Source organism: Mustela nigripes, chromosome 13 (genome assembly GCF_022355385.1).
Source record: "Mustela nigripes isolate SB6536 chromosome 13, MUSNIG.SB6536, whole genome shotgun sequence".
NCBI classification, from domain to species: domain Eukaryota; kingdom Metazoa; phylum Chordata; class Mammalia; order Carnivora; family Mustelidae; genus Mustela; species Mustela nigripes.
Window position 1 is genome coordinate 18959370 of NC_081569.1, and position 21917 is coordinate 18981286.

Sequence of the window (21917 nt, forward strand, 5' to 3'; positions counted from 1 at the left end):
AGGAGGTCAGTGTGCAGGAGGCTGAGTGGTTGTCAGCAGGGAGTTGAATACAGGTGGGCCCAGCCACCAGAACAGACCAAGTGCAAAGCACTGTAAGTGACTAACTTCAGGAAAGGAACCAAGGGCTGGAAAGTAAAACCAACTTTTGGTAACGCACATGAATTGGCTTGAAGACAGACTTTTCTGTAGCTGTATGCAGCCACTGAACTTTTGACATGAGAAGAGAACATAACTATATTCAGAGCTCTTCGTGAGTGACTATTCAAAGGGAAAAGTAGAAAGATTCTCCTAGTTAGGTTTTGGAAGGTACCTATTTAGAATAGTGATGCTATTAAAACGAGGCTCACTGTTATATGGGCAGCCCCCCAATATGAGCCTGATAAAGATGGCTAGAGGCTTCTAGAGTTCATGGATCCACAGCTACCTTTGGGGGTTGTTTGGATTTGAAGACTGTTTAGTGGAAGAAGGAAATCAATTTGGTTTCACAATATAACTGGTGTGGCTAGATCTCAGAGGAAGGGAGAAAACCACATTCCTTATAAAAGTAAATCCCACCCACCCTCACCCCCCACACCCCCAGCCCCACAAAAAATAATCCTAGAAAGGACGAACGAGTTCATTTTCTATAAGAACATGAAACCCTGCAGGACCCAAAAAGCATTCATTCCCACAAATGGGCTTTTGCCTCCTGTGCTAAAAAAGAAACGCTTGCGAGGGTCTCCAACGGGCAAAGTCGTGGTCCATAAACTTGCTTAAGCCACTGAAACAATTCCTGCTTCTTGTTCGTGGCTAATAGTGTCATATTCCTGCAAATGAGAAATTAAGAGACGTGTGTTTTAAAGACTGCTAATGCGCTCGGTCGTGAACGGTTACTTGGATCACCCGAGAGAAATAAGGTTTCTTTACTTTGTGCAAAAATTAGCTTTATCAGTGGGAACACAAATAAGGGTTTTTTGTTTGTTTGTTTGTTTGTTCAAGTTTAAGAAAACAGCAGAAGATCAAGATGTGTGTTAGACTGAGGGCAACCGTGGGCAGAAGCGGACGTATCCCCCCCCCTCCCCCGCTCAAGTCCGTCCTCAGACAGACACACCTAAATAAACGGCAACTGGAACAAGGAGGCACACATCCAGGTACGTGAGGCCTAACAGGGAGAAACCGCACACTTCTGCTGTGACCCTCCTAGAGGACACGTGGCAAAAGCTAAAACTGGCGCCAAGGCACCCAGCACTAGGGGCGAAGCCAGCCCGACACACCTCGGCAGCCCGCGACCTTGCACGGGGCCAGGCTTGGAGCCAACACCCTATAAACAGCCTGGATAAGAGGTGGCCGATGAATTCCTCTACCCTCTGAAGACATCAGGATGCTCGCTGAGCTCTTGCAATGCCCCCAATTTCCCCCTCTCTCTTTATCCTTACCGTGCTGGCTATTGTCCCTTCTCTGCATCGCCCTGTGCCCTTCCAACAAGCCCACCCGGACAGCCCACCCAGACGGCTTCCCGCGGCTGCCCAGTGGGCGGAGCCTGACGGAGCCGGCCTCTGCTAGTCTGTTTTCTCCCTTGGCGCCTTTGGTTCAAGGTGAGGAGCGGCTCCCCCACTGCTGCTGGTCTCCAGGGGCCTCCACACCTTTTGTTGGTTCCCTGGTCCCCATTCACACCTGGATAACTTAGCTCCCCATTGAATTCTATACCTAAGTCAACAAGGTGAGCTGTTTTCCCACAGGAAGCAAATGGGATGGCCTCCATTAGGATCCACCTGTAATGCTTCTTGTTTCTATGTAAAAAACAAACAAACAAACAAACAACCCGGGTGTCCTGTGGGGTGTGGCTCAAAGCCTTCCCTGAAGGTCCCAGGTGAAAAGCAGCTCTCCTCAATTGTCCTAAAGCACCTGGCTCCTGTCTCTTCATTAATTTCACTGTCCCTCACTAATGTGCCTGTCTGTTGTAGGTCAGGACCCCGTCCGAACAAATTATCATCACGGAATTCTACCGAGTGACGAGCCCAAAGCCTTGTCAAACAAATGAAACTTCAGGTTCTACTTCAGAAAACAAGTGAGTAAAACCCCCCTCTGAACAGTATTTGAAGAGTAGTGACAGATGGGAAAAGTAGGTGCAATGTATTTACAAACAAGAGACTAATACTCACACTACAGGGACAGCACTTACAAATCATTAAGATAAAAGAAAAATAACTCAATTGAAAAATAGGCAAAGAATGTAAATAAGCAATTCAGAGGAGAATTAAAATGACTAATAACTTTATGAAAAGGCACTTTAACAGGAATTGGAAGAAAAGCGAATTAAAACCACCACGAGATCTCATTTTCACCTGGAGGACCTGGCAAATACTACAATTGATCATCTCCACCCAAGATGGGTGAGGAACCCTTCATGCCCTGCTGGGGGCAGGGTTGGTTGGTACCGCACCCCTAGAGAGGCACCTGCCAATGTCTAATACCACAACATGTGCATATGGACGTTGTTCAGCAGTTCCCCAATCTCCGGAGCCAGACCATCTTGGCTCAAATCCTGACTCTGACACTTCCATCCTGTGCAACCATGAATGAGTTACCTGACCTCTCTGTGCCTTAGTTTCTTCATCTCTAAGATGGGGATAATAACAGCACCTATTTGGAGGCTTTCTAAGAAGATTAAATGAGTCAATACCGGGAAAATACTTGGAAAATTACCTGGCACATAACAAGAGCCAGATAGGTGTCTGTGATCATTACTTATTGTTATAACTATTATTTGGTTTTGTTATTATATACCATACAGAAATTCTCATATGTGGGCACAGAAAGGCATGAGTAAGGGTGGTCACTACAATGCTATTTATAATACCAAAAAACCTCCCAAACAAACAAACAAAAAAACTGGAGGCAAATCAATGAACATTAATGGTTAATGATGCAACAAAATGTCACACCGGTAAAATAGCTTAAAATTATTTTAAAATAGCGGAGTAGGTCTCCATGTACTAGAGTGAAAAGCTTTCCAGGACATATGGTTAGAACTAAGAAAATCTAGGTGCAGAAAAACACGTTTAGCATGACCCCATGAATATAAAACAATAAAGCCTTCACATACATGTGTGTTTCTGAAACAGACACTCCTATGCAAAAGTGTGGTGGCATCTGGGGGAGGAAGGGAATTGGAAATGGGTGGCGGGGAATAAGATTTTGGATTTCTGCTCTTCATACATCTGCACTGTTTGACTCTTTTATGATTCCCACATGACTTTATAAAATAAGAAAAAAAATGCCCAATAAAATCCTTGTGAGTTGAACAAATGGTACCAAGTCCTGGACCCTCCCCAAGGCCAGTGAGGCGGGATGGGGAGACGCGGGGGAAATGGGACAGGCCACAGCACCCAAGGGTGCCAGACATGTCAGCAGGGGACAAGGCGGAGGCAGTACTCCTCCCTCTTCCCTGCTCACATTCCAGACCAGACTCCCCAGTGAGCTGCAAAGAATCCACTGACCTTAAATGTCAGGGGAAAGATGAAATATGTGAGGACCAGCCATTAAACAATGTGCTGAGCAGCCATTAAAAAAGACATCATCGAGGGGCGCCTGGGTGGCTCAGCTGGTTAAGTGTCTGACTTTGGCTCAGGTCATGATCCTAGGGTCCTGGGATCAAGCCCGGAGTCTGGCTCCCTGGTTCAGCGCTGAGTCTGCTTCTTCCTCTGCCCCTCAGCCCTGGTCATGCTCTCTCTCTCAAATAAATAAAATCTTTAAAAAAAATACCACAGAGTAAGTAGTTCTAGGCTTGGGACGTGCAAGGCACCCAACTGTACACTCCTGTTTACAGAATATGTTCACAGGTGTATGCGTGTATACACACACATACACACATAGTTGCACACTTCTATACACATACACGTGTGCACATGCATGGTCACACACATGCACACATGCAGTTTAAAAACAAAAGTAATGAAAGGACATAGTCCGAAACATTAACGGTGGTTATCATGGGGGGGGGGAGGATTATAAACAATTTGGGGGGGCCTTTTTCTTTTTCATGCTTTCCAAATATTCTATGTAGGTAGATTCCCCTTATATACTAGCAAGAAAATATAAGGAATGTCACAATTTTATAACTGGGCTGTGCCACCCTCTGCATATCCTTGGGCCCTCACTAAGCCCCTTCTCCCCTTGTGGGATTCCAGCTTTCTAATCGGAGGTCTGGGGTGGCATCTGGGGGAGGAAGGGAATTGGAGATGGGTGGCGGGGAATAAGATTTTGGATTTCTGCTCTTCATACATCTGCACTGTTTGACTCTTTGGGGGAGGGTGGGCAGGCTTGGGGGAGGGTGTCCAAGGACAGCTCCCTGCCTTTGAGACTCCCGGACACCAAAGTCAAGAAGGCTGTGGACAGCCTTCCCTCCTGCAGAGATAAACCTTTGAAGTGAAGCCCCGGGCCAGAGACCCGATGAGAAGGGAGGGTCCTTCCAGATGGGACTGGGGCAGACACCTCCCCAGGGTGCCCCTCCTGGCTCAGCCCTCCATCTCACTGGGCTTATGAGCCGGACAGCCCCACCTCAAGCTCCAGCGCCTGCACTGGTGCCGCTGGCTCTCTGCAGGTTTTCCTAACATGGACAGGGACACTGACTGTGAGTAAGGCCTGCAGTCAAAGTGGTCCAAGTTGAAAGCCTTGTTCTGAAATTTACTAGAGCTGCAGTAAGTCACTCAAGCAGCTCAGAGCTTCCGTGGGCTCATGTGGATCACTCCCCGGGCAATGGGCTGATGATCAGAGCGCCGCTTCCTCATCGGTAGGGTCCACGATGTGGGGGCTGGCCAGGGGTAGTCGCGTTGCAGGTACTGGAAGACAGTGACTCAGTTATACCCCTTCTAATGAAACACAGTCACCAGGTGTATCTGGAGGTGGTGTGGGGGGCAGTGAGTGGGACAAGGGCAGAGATGAACAAAGATGAGGACCACGAGATGCTCCCAGGCCATGTCTGTGCATGCAGTGGGTGGCAGAGGTCCAGCTGAGACCCTCCACAGAGGCTAGAACACTGTGCTTGGGTCTGTGAGGCAGCAGACAGGTCAGGAAACACGACTCCAACTAATTCTGAAGAACGACGTTTTCCAGGTGAACCATACAGGGAGTGGGCACCCAGGTTAGAACGACCCCAACAAACAGCAGGTGCAAAAGAAAGAACAAAGTATAGGAAACATTTCCAGAATGGCGAAGGAGTGGCTGAAACACTTGGCAAAAGGGAAGGGTCCTGGGTTGAGGCCAGAGTGGACAGGGCATGGCCTGTGGATGTGCCCCAGTTCCCAGCTTGGGGGACAGAGAATGAGGAAAAAGGCGAGCCTTCTCCTAGCTAGGGGGAAAACTGAGGGCCCTTCCCTGACAGGAGGGTTAACCCTGCCTGACCCTCTCCAGATTGTGCCTTGGAGAGCCTGGTGTGACCCCCCATATCCCCCACAATGGGCAAGGAGGAGGTTCTGGTTGAATGAACACAGTAGATCATCACCGTAGATCATCTCTGAACACAGTAGATCATCTCTGAGTGGTGTGGACCCAAGTTTCTGAAACAAAGAGAACGCCTGGGAATCAAGGGCCTTTCCAGACGCCCCCCTACCCCCACCACCGTGGGTCACAGATTTATCCATCCCTGTGGCAAATGCTGTCCTGCTCGTCACCCAGTGCTGCAGGATCCTGGTCCAGTTGGGCTGCTTCTTCCCACAGAGTGGTCAGAGTTGCCCAACAAGGACTCTGTAAGTGACTGGTGACAGCAGTTCAGAGGCCCCAAGCAAGGGTAGGAAGCTGAAGCTGCAAACAGGTCAAATGCCTTCGTGGGGTGCCACCCGTCGGGCCAGAGGCTGCTGGACCCTGCAGAGGGCATGGCTGGTTTGCACCCAAGCAACCAAAGGGGAGACAATGAGACTGTTTCTTCCTCTCAGCAGTGGTACCATCTTGACACTAAGGGCATTGATGGGCTGGTTACCATGGGAACCTGAGCTGCTGAGCCCATCCCAGGGAGCCTGAGGCTCCCTTCCAACAGCTGATGGCTATTCAGGCCTGTTCTTTACCCGGGGACAGAGGGCCTTGTGCCTACCGGCGGGTCTTCCAAACCCACCAACAGCAGAGGCACAAGGACCTCGGGGAGATCTGGGATTTGATGAGATGGCAGGACCCATCGGGTCTGAGGCAGCCGTGGTGGGTTCTGGGCCACTGCTGAGCCTGGCTCCCCGTGTCGCTGACCTGACCGAGAAGCAAACTAGAGCATCACATGGAGAGGGTCGTCCCTAGGCATGAACACAAGTACAAACCCAGGAGAAGCCTGTCTGCTGGGTGACCCCAAAAAGAAAGGGATTAAAATTTAAAAAGCGTGTGTGGTGATGGCTCAGCCAGCCAGAGTGGGGACGTGGGAGGCGACCTTGCTCCTTCCCCAGTGCTCACCACCTCCGCCACGTCTCTTATCTCTGAGGGGCCAGCACCAGTGAGAGCACAGAGCAAATTCTGAGTAGATGAGTGTGTGTCCTCTGGTTGTCCTGGAGTGACCCCTCCACCATCAGAGAAATGGCAGGACTGGAACTGATCTTTGAGAGCAGCCTAGAGGCCTGATGGTGGATTGACTTCCCCCGGGAAGCCCAGAGCCCAGGGGCAGAAAGAGATAAACCAGCAGGCAATGTCAGGGCGACAGGCTGGGGCAATCGGGCGGGGTGTCGATGGCCGGCCAGGACAGGGGGCTAGCCATGGGGTGGGAAAGGCATCCTAGGTAGAAATAACCTGAATGAAGCAGGAGCACGAAGTGGTTCGGTGGAGTTGGAGCTGGGGGCAGGGCAGAAAGAGGCCCTGCAGCAGGACGGCCCGGGGAGAGACGCCAGAGGCCCCAGCCTATGCTGGGCAACCTCAGCAAGAAGGCAGGGGGCCCTGACAGCCGTCCAGGGGACCCAGGAGACAGGCGAGTACAGTCCAGACGGGAGGTATGGAGGAGGAGGGGAGGGGAGGTGGGGGGGGGGGAGGCTGAGGTGACTTCAGGGCCTGGAGCACAGGCACCAGGTTAGATGGTCCTTTGAGCAGACAGAGACCGCACGGCAAGGACAAGGTACTGCAGCCAGGGGCGACCAGTCCAGTTGCTCACATGCAGAGTCTGAGTCAGGAAGGGTAGCATCCATCCTCAAAGGAGTGGAGGGATTAGGGCATTTTCTTCTTTTCCTCCAAAATGGAGAGGTGTAAGTTTCATTTTCTTTTTAAAAGTTTTTTATTTATGTGAAAGAGAGAGAGACAGCGAGAAAGCATGAGTGGGGGGAGGGGTTAAGGAAGAGGGGAGAGAGAGAAGCAGAGTCCCCCACTGAGCGGGGAGCCCGATGCGAGACTCGATCCCAGGACCCCAGGATCATGACCTGAACTGAAAGCAGATGCTTAACTGCTGAGCCACCCAGCTGCCTGGAGAGATGTTACGAGGAGACGGCACCAGTAAAACTGTTCTAGATAGAACAATGAAGACGGGCAGGGGTGGGTGGGGTGTGTGTGTGTGTGTGTGTGTGTGTCAGTCAGGTGGAAAGAAGGAGAAACTGGCCAGTGGGGTCCACACAGGTTCTTTCTCAATGGCAGCAGACTGCTGAAAGGCTTTCTGGCATGGTGGCTCACGCTTACCTGAGAAACAGGGATGAGGGCCATCTGCCAAAGGTAAGGACAGTGGAAGGCGGGTCAGAGGGGGTGGGTTCGCGCCCTTGCCTGTCAGTCACTGGTTTGGGATGGGCCCAAGTCAGAACCTAAACAGACCTGAGCTCTCCTTGTGGTTCAACAGGCCCAGTGACCCCTCTCTGCGGGGTTGGGGCAACGCTCCACGAGCAAGAACACCTAACACAAGAAATGCTGGCTTGGGGACAAGCACGTGCCAGGACTTCTGGCCAAGGCCAAGCCACAGTCCAAGAGCCAGAAGGGGGGGAGGGAGAGAGAGAGAGAGAGAAAAGAGAGAGAGAAAGAGGCAGTCATGATAACTATGACTGAGAATCTGTCCACGTGCCAAGTCCCAGGAGAAGGAGGGGGAGACATGTCAGCTACCTGCCCTGGACTGTGGAAGATCAGAGGAACTACACCTCAGGGGCAAAATCTACACAGAGGCTCCGAGACCAAAAAAAAAAAAAAAAAAAAAGCAGGATGTTCCCCAGGGTGCGAAGGGTCCTCTGTGGCCCTTTTGCCACCCAAAGCCCAAGGCGAGGCAGAGGCCTCGGTCAGGTTCTTCTCAGATGGGGCTCTCTCCCCTAACCCACAGCTCTGTCTCTCACATGAATCCTTCTTTGGCTTCTGCCTGGAGAAACCCAAACTCCTCCAGTGGACCAGTGAGCTGGGCCACCCCCTCTGGCCTGGCTCTGAGTCTTCTCCTTGCCACCTGGCTCCACGAACAGTTACTCAGCTTCCAGAACCCCAGCCCCGGTGGCTTATGAGAGCAGGCCCCTCACCTAAAGCCCAGTCCACTTAAAACTGTCATCATCTGAAGAAAGATGTCCAATGCCAGTGTGGGAGAGCACCAGCTTCCCAGTCCCAATCTCGTCTGTACTGCCCCACCTCCCACCCAGAACCTCTCCCTCTCTACTCCCACACCAGCCAGGCACAGGGAGTACATGCAAGGCAACCTCAGACCTTAAATCAAAACCAGATAACTACGTCACAGGTGACTGCTATTCTGGGCCTCCCCTCGTCCACCTCGAGCTCCTGACCTTTGGGTCAGAAAATTCCTGCCCCGGGGCACCTGAGCCTTCGGCTCAGGTCATGATCTCCGGGTCCTGGGATCGAGTCCCGCATCGGGCTCTCTGCTCAGCGAGGAGCCTGCTTCCCTCTCTCACTCTCTGCCTGCCTCTCTGCCTACTTGTGATCTCTCTCTGTCAAATAAATAAATAAAATCTTTAAAAAAAAAAAAAGAAAAGAAAATTCCTGCCCCATGATTTTCACATCTGGCTTCTGCTTGGTTCTTGTTTTGTTGTTTTTTAATCGTAAGAACAAGCTGTCTGCGGCATGACAACGTTCCTCTGCTGATGAGTGAATTACTCAGGCCCACCTGAAATTCTGGGCCAGGTATGTCCCACTCGGTAGCTATTTTAAGCAGAACTATTTAAGGCAAGTTCAAAATCATTTCAGGCTCTGAGATCTTTCAGGGGCCCTGGCAGCCAGCCTGCCTTTTTATGTTCAGACTCAGAACCAACAAATTAGCTCAACACCCCGGGCAAAGCAAAAATGCAAGGGAAGGACGGTGTCGCGGCGCCACTTTTGAGATAAACATCACTTCCGAAAGCTACAGATGCTGAGATGCCGTGACTTGGTTTGTGAGGTCGTCTTGTTGGACAAGAAGTAGACAGCTTGTGTCTTCTTGGAGTCATCAGTGTCAAAGGCTGTGACGTGCGCAGGTTGCAGTGAGGGTCACGTGCGCCCCAAGATGCTTTGCAGGAGAAAGAAGCCTGGTGGGCCACCACGGTTCCAGGGCTCTGGGTCCGGCTCTGTCCAAACCGCCCTGTGATCCGAGCCAGGCCTTTTGGTTCTCTAGGTCATGAATTGCTTGACAAGCGGATGGCCCCAGCTTGGGAGGTTTAAAGCAGGGGCTTCTGAGCCAGGCCCATAGGCACCTGTGCACCCACACACAGGCTTTACACAATCCAGGAATGCCATGATGGGTAATATGATGTGCATTTTTCTTTTCTTCCCCTTGCACGTGTCATGTGTACCTACATATACAAGTACATATGTGTATGTATATATATGTATGTGCATACACACATGCATATCTGCATACATATGTATATATCACTATATAGTATACAGTGATATGTACATATCACTTTCAGATAGAAAGAAAAGCACCAAATGTTTAGACACAATTATGTATATAATTTGTATGTTACATACACAGATGTAAGTACTCATATATGTATATTAAGACTTAAAATGCTGCAGATCAAGTTTCTTCCTTCCTTTCCCGGTTCCCTCCCCGGCCCTCCCTTCTTAGAGGCTACCACTAACCTGAATTTGATGTGGATGCTTCCTACATGCATAAGCATTCATAAATAATACAGAATTACTTAGTCGGTTATTTATTTATTTTTTAAATTCAACTTTATTTTTTCAGTGTTCCAAGGTTCATTGTTTATGCACCACACCCAGTGCTCCATGCAATACATGCCCTCCTTAATACCACCACCTGGCTCATCCAACCCTCCAAGCCCCCTCTAAAACCCTCAGTTTGTTTCTCAGAGTCCAGAGTCTCTCATGGTTCGTCTCCCCCTCCGATTTCCCCCAACTCTCTTCTCCTCTCCATCTCCCCATGTCCTCCATGTTATTCCTTATGCTCCACAAGTAAGTGAAACCATATGATAATTGACTCTCTCTGCTTGACCTATTTCACTTAACATAATCTCCTCTAGTCCCGTCCATGTTGATGCAAAAGTTGGGTATTCATCCTTTCTGATGGCTGTGTAATATTCCATCATACCTATGGACCATATCTTCTTTGTCCATTCGTCTGTTGAAGGGCATTTTGGTTCTTTCCACAGTCTGGCAACTGTGCTCATGGCTGCTATGAACACTGGGGTACAGATGGCCCTTCTTTTCACTACATCTGTATCTTTGTGGTAAATACCCAGTAGTGCAATTGCAGAGTCATAGGGGAGCTCTATTTTTAGTTCCTTAAGGAATCTCCACACTGTTTTCCAAAGTGGCTGCACCAACTTGCATTCTCACCACTTACTGCGTTTTGTAGTTTCCATAAATACCCCATGCCATCATTTTTGCGATTTATCTATGTAGACACGTATCTGGTATACTGCATCGCGTTCCATCGTGGGACTGTTTTGATTTCGTTCTCCATTCTTCTACTGACGGATATTCAGACTGTTTCCCTTCATTTAAAAAGTGCCTCTGGGACAGCACTCTGCAGGGCTCCTTGCGTCCTCGCGCGAGCTCGTCTCTCTAGCAGAAGCCCAGAGGTGGACCCGCCGATGGAATTCTACCTCACTGCCAGGTGCCCCCTGTGCTCCGAGGCGGTTCTCCCGATATCCGCTTCCACCAGCAGCACCCAGAAGCTCCATGGGCTCCATTTCCTCGCCAGCGCTAGATACAAACACCTCTCTGCATCTGCCAATCCGATGGCATGAAGCAGTCTCCCTCCTTACTGCCCCATGTCATGTTGTTCCCATCCCTCCGGGGAGGCTGAGTGGCTTTTCTCGAGTTTACTGGCCACTTGACTTCCCTCTCCCCATTTCTGCTCCCCACCCCACCCCACCCCACCAAGAGGCTACTACTAACCTGAACTTGAGGTGGGTGCTTCAGACAGGGCATTGAACTCCCTATGCATATATTTCTCCATTTTTCTACCTGGCGTTTCTCTTTTACTTATTGATTTGATTGCTTTTTTATTTATTTGAGAGAGAGAGCACAAGCCAGGGTGGGGGTGCTATAGAGGGGCAGAGGGAGAGGGAGAAGCAGACTCCCACCTGATCAGGGAGCCTGATGTGGAACTGACCCCGATTCGGGACTCAATCCCAGGACCCTGGGATCATGACCTGAGCAGATGCTCAGTTAAGGCAGATAGCTTTTTAAATAATCTATGCACTAACTTGTGTGTCATAAGCCATAAATAATTTTTCTAGTCTATTACATGCTTTTATCCTATTATGATGTGTTATACAGAACTCTTCATGGCTCAATCTCCTCCTTTATTTGTTCTTTCTGTGTTTTGTTTAAGAAATCCTTTCCTGCCCCAAAGCCATAAAGGTATTCCACTCTAGTTATTTCTAGCTGGCATTTACTGTTGGGTAGTGTGAGGTGAGGTCAGGATCTGATTATTTTCCCGATTCAATTCTCTCGGTGCCATTGACTGAAATGCCTACCCTTCCCCATCCATCTGTAACAGTTCTGTTCGCACATACAAGCTCCCACACCTGCCTGGGTTTGAGTTGATTCATCACTATTGCAAGGAACCATCCCCAGGGCCAACGTCCAACTGTCACGATCACCCCAGCTTCATGGGAAGTTTTGTTCTCTGGCAGAATACACTCCCCTCCTTTTCTTCCTTTCTCAGAGTTGTCACAGGGATTCCGGGAACTTACTCTTCCATGTGAACTTTAAGATACATTTGTGTCATTTCATATCCCATAGAAAACCCTGTTGGCACGTCAACTAAATTACACTGAACTTAGAGATGAAGGGGGGTGCATGTGATAATCAGTCCTCCTGTCCATGAACATAGCTTATCCCTCCATTATTCAGACCACTTCTTCAATACATCGTTCAAATATTTTAAAATCTTCTGGTAAGTTTCATTTTTTTAAAAAACGTATTCCTAGATTTCTAACGGCTTTTATGCTAGAGTGTATTATCATTTCTTTTCTCTTCTCGAATGCTGCTCCTAGATAGGTTGCTACTGTTACCAAGCATCCTGCTCAGTTCTCTGACTACTTATAATAGTCTCTAGGTTCTCCCGGATTATCTACATAGTTATGCCACCTATCAGTAAACGACATTTGACTCTTCCAAACTTTCCTTCCTTCCTTTCTTTTCCATTGTGGTACATTACCTAGGACCTCAACTATCATGATGAATAAAGAAGTAAAAAAGAGGTTTGTTTGTCTGGTTCCTGATGCACATTTTTCAAAGGAGAAGATCCAGAGGCACGATCAATCTGAAAGGCTTCCATGTTCAAGAAAGGTGAATAACTTTCACCTGAATAACCGTCTCAATTACCTTTGCACCATGTAAAATAACACGGCATCGGGTTATTAGTTGCACGAGAGGGGGTAACACATTCGAGTCAGAAGTTAGAACTTCGCAAAGGCCCAGGAGAAAAGCAGGGCTGTGAGTCAGGGCAGGTACCGGGCATAACACTAATTGCCCATTAAGGGTTTGGGGAAAGAGTCACACAAAGGACACTTAGACCAGAGAATGTAGCTGGAGACAAAGAGCAAAGAGCATAATTGTCAGAGTCGACATGCTCTGTGTAGACACAAACAGCTTCCATGCCTTGCTTCCCCTCAGTTTGCTTATCCATAAATCAAAGCTAATAATATCTACATCTTATTTATGAGTCACAAATTCTCCTGGCTGAAAAAGGCAAATAAGGTTTTTAAAGAGTTCTTATTGAGGAGGTAGAGGGTGGAATGCTCCAGGCCTTTTCCACATTAGTAGTTCACTTGGGGGAGGGAGGGAGAAAAGCTGGTTTGGGAATAAAGAGTATTAGGTGCTCCTTGAGTAATCTCTCTCTCTATCTCTCTCTCTCTCTCCCTCTCTCTCTCACACACACACACACACACACACACACACACGTGCGCGCGCGCGCGCGCGCTCATGCCTTGGAGACAGCCCAGATCCCGAACCAACAAATCCCCTCCGTTTGCAAAGGTCTTCATAGTGGCATCCCCACCCCAGCCCCCCGCCTCCCAGGCTGAGTTGACCAGGCTGTGTGCGGTCCACCCTGCAGCTGCCCTGGACAGAGCTGGTGAGACGTGGAGAGACTCCCCCAGAATGTCCCAGATCGGGGCAGGTACACACCTGAGGGAACCTCCCCCACAGGCAAAATGAGAACAGCCGACTTTGCGCATGAAATTCAACTCAGACAGAAGTTGTTTAAAAGCCCTGGCATTTCTGATGCTGGTGGACAGGAACGGCGAGGGGGAATCTATTGCGTGTGTGGCTCTTGTGGAAACGTCTGGGAGGCCCTTTGTAATTTACCGTGCAGCTGAAGAGTCACTTTTAGCTGAAGACAAATTACCAGGCCACCTGGGCTGAGCAGTGAGGTGTAGCAGGAGCCGGCAGGGGGGCGGGAGGAGGGCTTAGCCATGAATGGGGATGGAAGCCTGAGGACCACTTTCCTCAGTCTGGAACATCACCCAGGGAGATTTCGGAACAGCGGGGAGAAACGAAGCCAGTGCTGCCCAAAGGCAAAAACTCCAATCACAGGACGTTTGCAGACATCTGAGCAGTGCATACAGACGGACAGATCTAGCTACACAAAAGACAGGACAGCATTCTCCCAGACACACTCGGACTGACCACGTGAAGTACAGAGCAAACAGCAGAAATCTACTTTTCCAAAAGGCCACACATCTCACATTAGCAGCATCTGTTGAGACTTAGGATGCAGAAGAAATGTCATTTACATTAGGGCCACACCACACTTTGCTGGCTTCTGTCACGGATAATGATGAAACTAAATTTAACACTGCCTGGCATTACAGCTTGAGTTATGAGCTGGTGCTTCCCTGTCGTTTCACTGGATCCTCTAAGCGTATAGTATGTAGGAGACTGGTTAACTGCGCTGAAAGGTCCCCTGGCGGGACAGCACGCTTCAGTCCCCTGCAGCCCCTCCACCAGCCCTAAAACAGCCCCTTGCCCCATGGTCACTCTGCAGGGTTGGGGAAGGAGAAAGGGATCTGCCTCAAGGGCCCTTTGGAGTTATGCCACCCGCCTGCCCAGGGCTTGTCCTCTCTTGCTAACCCAGTCATAGCGACAGCCCAGGTCATGGGAGGACTCTGGGCTCACTGACCAGGGTCAACCCCTGGCCTGGGGTTTTGCTGGATCTTTCCCAGAACTGTGGCGGGTACACACTGACACTGCCCCTACAGATGAAGAAGATGGAGAAGTGACTTGCCTAAGGTCATACAGCTAGTTTGTAGAGAGCTAGCCTTGGAACAGCCACAGAAGCCTAAAAACAAAGCAAATTCCAGGAGCCTGAAGGGGTTTTCAACGCAGGAGCTCCTGCCTCCAGCCCCCTGTGAGGTTGCAGAATCCTAAGCCTCTGGCAAAGGACGGATGCTTCCAGATTCCAGCACCTAGCCGCCCTCCCTTCCCTCCGTGATCCGCGGACACCAAGAAGCCCACGACCCCAAGACTCTGGGCCATGCGCCTGTCACCGCCGAGTCGCGGCGGGACGCCCTGGCGCGCGCTCAGAGTCTGGAGCCCCGCGCAGCCCGTCGAGACCCGCGGGCCGGGCGCAGCGGAGCCGGGGCTCCGAGGCCAAGAAGAGCTTGGTGGGCACTGAGGACAGCGCCCGCGGGCAGAGCGCGGCGCCCGAGAACGGCTCCTTCTCCCGCCGCGCCGGGCAGGTGCCCGCGCCGGGCCGCGGGGCCCTCGGAACTGCCCCTCCGGGCGCGCCAGGCCTGCGCGGGCGCCCCCGCAACCTCCGCGGGCCACCCGGTGGGCCCCGCCGAGCGTACCGGGCGCCGCGTCCCCCTGGCGACTCCACTCAGGGCGCCCCGGCCGCCCCCCGACCGCGCGCGACCGCGAGCCGGAAGGAGGCGCCCCCTCGCGCCGTGCCCACCGGCGGCCGGGAAAGTTTTGGGCGCTCGGGGCCGGCCGCACTCACCTGGCCCAAGTTGAGGTAGCCGTGCTCCGCGGCCACGCGGTCCGCCTCGGCCGGGCCGCCCAGCACTTGCACTGCCCAGTGGTTGGTGTAGACGGGGCGCGGCGGCGGCGGCGCGGAGCAGGCGGCGGGCAGCGCGAGCAGCAGCAGCCAGCGCCAGGGGCGCGGCGCGAGCGACCGGAGCCCGGGCCCGCCGGCGTCCCCCGCGTCCGCGTCCTCGGCGGTGGCGGCGGCGGCCCGGGGCGGCGGCCGGGGCCCGGGCGCAGGCGGCGCGCGTGGAGGCATGGCAGCGGCAGGCTCGCGCGGCGCCCGAGCGGCGAGTGCGCCGGGGGGTGGGGTGCCGCCTTTTAAAGCCGCTCCGCGGCGGGGAAGCGCCGCCGCCGCCGCTGCGGGCGGGAGCGAGGGAGGAGGAGGCGGCCGCGGCGCGTTCCCGCCCGCGCGGCCGGGTGGCGCCCCTGGGCCCGCGCTCGTGCGGCCCGCGCCGGGACGGGCGCAAGCCGCGGGCTGGGCGGCGCGGGAGGCCCGGAACGCCCCCCACCGGGGAACTTCTCGCGGACTTTTGGGGCTCTTGGGACAGACAGACCCGGGCGGCCCCGAGCGGCGGCCTTGGCCCTGCGCGTTCTACCGGGAGCCCCGAGGGCCGCCGGGGCAGCTCAGGTGAGTCCAGACTGGTGGGCCGAGGCCCCAGCGCCCTCCCACCCGTCGGGCATCCTGGAGGCCTCATTCTCCAGGTCGAGTTTCATCTCCTCTAAGGGTGTCTTTGCTCATCCCGCGGTGAGATGGTGAGCTTGCAAGGGCTTTGGGTTCTAAGAGAAAGAAACCGCGCGGAAAGGGAGAGTCATGGCCCGGTCCAGGAGGAGGCCTGACTGAACAGGCACTTTAACTGGGGCGAGACCGCTGGCAGATGAACCGGGTTCAGTGAGTGCGCAGGAGAAACCCACGGATTCAGCCCCGAGGCTCCAGACCACCTTGGGAGGCAGGGGGTACAGGTGAATCCCCAAGCTGTCCACTTCGTTCTGCGTGATCTCGGGCACATTGCTGTCCTTGTCGACAGCGGGGCTCCACCTGGAAATGGGGATGACAATAGGATCTACCCTGGGCTGTTTTGAGGATGACATGAGCTCTTGCCATGCCATAAGCTGCCCATAAACGTTTGTGTTTATGAGCTCACGGCCCACCACATGGTACGTGTTCACTTGTGCAGACTCTTAAAAGCTCCCACGGAGCTGGGACCAGTCAGTCAGAAAGTGAGTTGAATCATCCTTGCCCCTGCTGCCGGGGGCAGCCTAGAAGGCACTAGCTAATTATTTGGTGCACCCTGGAGAATAACAGAAATGTTCACACCATGAAGGAGCAAACGGTGAGAGGCGAGCACCCCTTCAGGATCTCTTCTCCCATTACTTTTAGGAATGGTCAGTCCTAACTGACCTCATGGGGAAAGCAAGCCTTTACCCCGATTAATTCAGGAGAGGAAACAAAACATGGGCCCAGGAGGCCTTGAGGTGGGAAGGCAAAACCACTGATCTGATATTAGTGTCTAGAAGAAATTCCATATAGAGCTCACAGGACACACAGATCTTGGGCAAGGAGGGGTGGGGAGGCAGCAGGATCCCTGGAGGTGGCTTCCCCAGGTCCTTTCTAGCCTCCCTCTCAAGAGCCCTTGGGTTTCGTAACCCAAATGATTCATCCTTTCTGCAGGCGTGAGTCACCCCGAATGGAGGTGGGAGAACGGGAGGTGTGGTGGGAGGCCCAACAGGGACAAGCCAAATCCTTATTCACAAGGGCTCCTACCAGGGGCCCCTCTTGGAATCTGGGGATTGATTTCCCACACGTTTTCCTCTTTTCTGCCCTAGATGCAATTTCTCTCACCTTCCTTCACCTGGCCAAGTGGGGTCAGCTCCCTGGGCAGACACTTGAGGCCTGCCCCACACTGCAGAATGCAAGCCCCTTGCATCCGTAGACACATGCCCGCCCCTAACCACTGAAGAAACAGCAGGCCCTGGGGTAAATGAGGCTGCCCTGGAAGAGATCACATCACCCCTATCCAGCAGACACATAGCCAGAACCCTCAGACTGTCTCTTCCTGAGGCCACCCTACCTGACCACAGAGAAGGGACGCTGGACTGAGTCAGGGGGCTAGATTAGAAGCCTCACTCTGGGAGCACCTGGGTGGCTCAGTGGGTTAAAGCCTCTGCCTTCAGCTCAGGTCATGGTCCCGAGCCCCGCATCAGGCTCTCTACTCAGCAGGGAGTCTGCTTTCCCCTCTCTTCTCTGCCTGCCTCTCTGCCTATTTGTGATCTGTCAAATAAATAAATAAAATATTAAAAAAAAAAAAAAGAAGAAGAAGAAGCCTCACTCTGTAACTTACCAGCAACACATCTGGGCAATCCCTGTCACCTTTCTGGCCCCTGTCACCTGGGCTGTGTCTTGGCTCTGTCCCATATCCTGTGTTGTACTTCCTCAAGTATGTGACCGTCTTCAAAATAATGGTACACTGCACATAATCTTAGCTATTATGAAGCAACTTGTCCTTCCCAAGAGGCTCCCCCCAAGACAGCAGTGATTTTGACAGGCAGAGATAGGGGTTTTTCCATAATAATTCGGTAGATTAAGGGATTCAGCCCACTGAACCGAGGAGCCTAACATGCATCTGAATTTTGATTTGGTGGGAATCTGAATTTATTTTATTAACCGATCTGGTCCTTTCAGGCTAAACTTTGCATTTATTGTGGAAGTGCCCAGGCAACTGTCTTGGCTTCAGTGTTATAGGAAGACCAGCTTCCCAAAATGAACATCCTAAATCAAATCATCCCTTGTGGGTTTCCTATTGATTTACACGGTGACAGGATTAGCTCAGTCACAGAAGTACCAGCCCTTGCATTGTGATAGGATCTGTAATAAAAATGGCTGGTTTTCCTGCTGGGAGGGGGATTTCCTCCTCACTTAACACTCCTGCTCTCCAGAGGAGTTGACCCTTGAGAGTCCCACAGCTTGGGGGAGGGGCCAGAGTTCCTGGAGGTGAGAGGCTGATCCCCTCAGGTCAGAAGTCCTGGAGAGGGCAAGGCATGGACCAGAAAGGTGATTGGAATTTGGTCATATTTCAGAAGGTTTTTTAAAGATTATTTTATTTGTTTATTTGAGAGAGAGCATGAGCAGGGAGTGGGGAGAGGGACAGGAAGAGGGAGAAGCAGACTCCCCACTGAGCAGGGAGCCTGACTCAGGGCTGGATCCCAGGAGCTGGAGATCATGACCGGGGCTGAAGGCAGACTGAGCCACTCAGGCAGCCCCCCCCCCATTTGAGAAGTTTTAGAAAATGCTAATACAGAGATGTGGTATTTATACTAGAATCTTCCTCAATCAGAAAAGAGGAGGGAGGGGGTCATCACTAGGAAGATCTTGTTGAATTCTGTGTTCCTGGAACCACACTTGACGCCTTCAGAGCAAATACAGAATTACACGGCTGGGCCAAGGAACGCCCCATACTGCCAGGACCATTGGGCAGCTCAAGGCATCACACAGCCTCCTGGAGTGCGCTGAAACAGAAATTTGATGCAAAAGCTGCATCTGTTTAAGCCACAAATGCTTTACTGAGAAATTGCATTTTGGAGCTGTGCTTGGTCAGTGGGCCAGGTGGGGGCGGGGGGGGGGTCTCCCTTGAAGAACGTCTGCTGGACACCACCTTCAGGATATTGGAGAAGAGCCTGCACTCAAAGCTTAGCCTCATTGCAAGTCATGGGCCACCTCAGGCACGTTGCTCCAGTATCTTCTGCTGGAAACAGCAGTCATGGTGCCGTCCTGGGGCCAGGCCCTGGGAGGCCCGCAGGAGCTGATGCATACAGAGCTCCTGGCCCAGCCTCAACAGCTGTGACAGTGGTGACTACACTGCTGCTGGCCACCAGGAGTCCCAGAGTGAGCGGGATGAAGAAACTGTTCCCCGGTCCTGAGTTTCTAGAAACCCAGGGTGCCCCCCTGATTGCACTTTCTTCTGTTCACTTCCTCTTTTCTCTCCTTTTCATCCGTCCCAGATCCCACCTGCAGCTGCTCCCTCTGAGTGGTGGGTCAGGGGTCTTCCCCTTCTTCCTTCTCCGTGCTCTGCCTCCCATTCTGTGTTAATGCCCATAGATCTAGTCTCAGTCTGGGCTCTGATTCATGTTGGACTCTACTCCTCTCATTGGGTTGGGGGGTGGGGAAGGGAGGGGTGTGGTTGTTTGACCATCCAAGGTGGGGAAGGGAATGGAGCAGCGCAAAGCCCACTCCACTCCCACCCATTCTTTGCCTCTCTAGTTAGACTTTCTCTTTATATCTAGATCCTCATTGTCTTAAGAAAGGGCCTTGTAAAAACTGCTTCTCCTGCAAAACAATTATCTCACAATTATGTATCTTAGTGTTCCTTTCATAAACTCCCACGTGGAAATTTAGTGTCAAACAAGGAATTTAGGAGCAAAAAAGCAGAAACTCCCTGACAAGCTCTTCTCCAACTACTAAGGAGAACTTTACAATTTATCTGGTTTCCCTTTTTGCCATGGCTTCCAGGAGGCCCAGAGCCACGTGTGATAGTAAATTACAATTGTTTATTTCCTCCTCTGTGCAGCAGTTAGAATATCTTTGGTTTTAAGTGCTAGAATACCCAAGTAAAAGGAGCATGGACAGTAAAGGTGGAATTTGGTGATCAGTGGAACCTATGTTGTTAATTCAGCAGCTCAGTGATGTCAGGGCTCAAGATAGCTTTTCTGGGGGTGCCCAGGTATCTCAGTGGGTTAAGTGTCTGCCTTCAGCTCAGGTCATGATCTGGGATCCTGGGATGCAGCCCTGCATCGGGCTCCCCACTCAGTGGGGAACATGCTTGTCCCTCTCCAACTCCCCCTGCTTGTGTTTGCACATGCACATGCGCTGTCTGTCAAATAAATAAATACACTCTTTAATTTTAAAAAAAAAAAAAAAGGACAGCTTTTCTGTATTTTTCCTGGCTTTCTCCTCCTGTGCCTAAATCACTCCCCCAGACTGGAACACTATTCTCTCAAGATAGCATCCAAGGAAGGAAGGGCAGGACATCTGGCTCATTTCTCCTCTGGCCTTACTGGTCAGAACTGGGTCACAAGCCTACCCCAAGGGCCAAGTCATTATTGACCACATGAATGGCTTACCCAGGTTGGTTTGTAGGGGTCTCAGTTTTTTCTCCTGTGGAAAAATTACTGCCTGGAGTGAGCAACACCAGAGATCTGTTTGCAAGAGGCTGCACTAGGAAGGTAGGTGGGCACCCGGTGGGTTTTACCATCTCCTTCTCTGCTTCTATTACATCACCTTCCTATAGATCCTGCTGGCACAGGGCGGACCACAAATGAATATTTATTGAGAGGAGAGAGAGAGAGGGAAGGAAGTGGGGGCTGCCCCAAAGCCAGCCCCCCACCCTTGTGCCAAGTTCAGCCTCAGGACCACACTGCCCTTTACCCAAGTCTGGCACACCAGCAGCAGGCTATACATCTTACTTGTCTGTGAAGACGTCACTCCGACTGCAGGCTGAGTTTCAGGTTCATTGCCTAAGTACTCTTTCCGGGTGAGAATAAATTAGAAGTTGGCTCCCTTCGTAGTCACGGCAAATGAAGCGAGGCAGAAGATGAGGTGGGAGTCAGGGGTTTGCAGTCACAGGCCAGGGAGAAGAAGAGCTAGACACGAGTCCTTTCTCAACACAAATCATTTTGGGAACTGAGGTGTAGAAATAGAAAGTGGGGAGAGTGCCTCCCAGGGGACATAAACGCAGTAGCCTGGCTGGAGAGGGCGGCAGAACTGACTGTGGGGATTCTTCCTGGGACGTCCCCCTCCCTGGAGGGTAGATGCCACCCTCCAGCTTCTCTCTTCCTCCAAGGAAACAAAGGCCAGGAGGCACAAAGCTGGGTTACTTTTCTGCCCTCCTGCCCCTCTCCAAAGCCACGCCTCCCCTGTTGCCTGGTCCTCAGGGCATCCCTCCCTCTTTGCGATCTTGTTCTGCTGGTTGCCCACACTCCTGACCTGTTCCTCCTTTCCTCTCCCCAGATCTTTCCCTCAGCAGCGTATTTACTGGAGCTCCTCACCCTGCAAAGGCACCATCGCCATCTTGCCCCACCATGGCATCTCTCTTCCCCTCCCCCTTCCTTCTCAGGTGAGGTCTTCTTCACTTGAGTGTCACCGTGGACCCAGCTCCCTCCTGACTCAGCAGCTGCACCCGCAGGGGCAATCAACCAACCAAGAGCAGCTGGGGAAAAAAATAAAACCTGCCAGGGTCTCCCCAGACATTCCTCATTGCACACCTCTACAGTGATGCTGAAAACCCCCACCCCCCATTCTCAATGGCTGTTTCTACCTCATTTTTGCATTTCCCACCTGTCCTCGCCCTCCTCTCTTGCTTCCTTTTCCTTCTTAACTCTTTCCAAGGAGACACTTCCCACCCCACCCCACTGCACACCAGCCCCGTGGCCCCGTCCCCCCCCCCCCCACCCCACCCTCGCTGTAGGTGGGCATGCCCTGCTCCTGGGGAGCACCTCTACTCCCGTCTTGCCTGACCCCACCCCATCTCACCAGATGGGACACCCCTGCACCAACTGCTGAATTATCTCTGTACACTTCTCTTGGCCAAGGT

The 21917-nt window shown here is 52.0% G+C and overlaps 1 protein-coding gene across 2 annotated transcripts in view; it reads right to left on the reverse strand.

The window, feature by feature from the left end:
- PCSK6 (proprotein convertase subtilisin/kexin type 6) overlaps positions 1–15604 on the reverse strand; it is a 180593-nt gene extending 164989 nt beyond the window's left edge. For both annotated transcript variants that reach the window (XM_059371683.1, XM_059371682.1), the window contains exon 1: positions 15308–15604. In XM_059371683.1, coding sequence (XP_059227666.1) covers positions 15308–15589 — 282 coding nt within the window. In that variant the 5' untranslated portion in view covers positions 15590–15604. The remainder of the gene's footprint in view (positions 1–15307) is intronic.
- Between the last annotated feature and the right edge of the window lie 6313 nt (positions 15605–21917).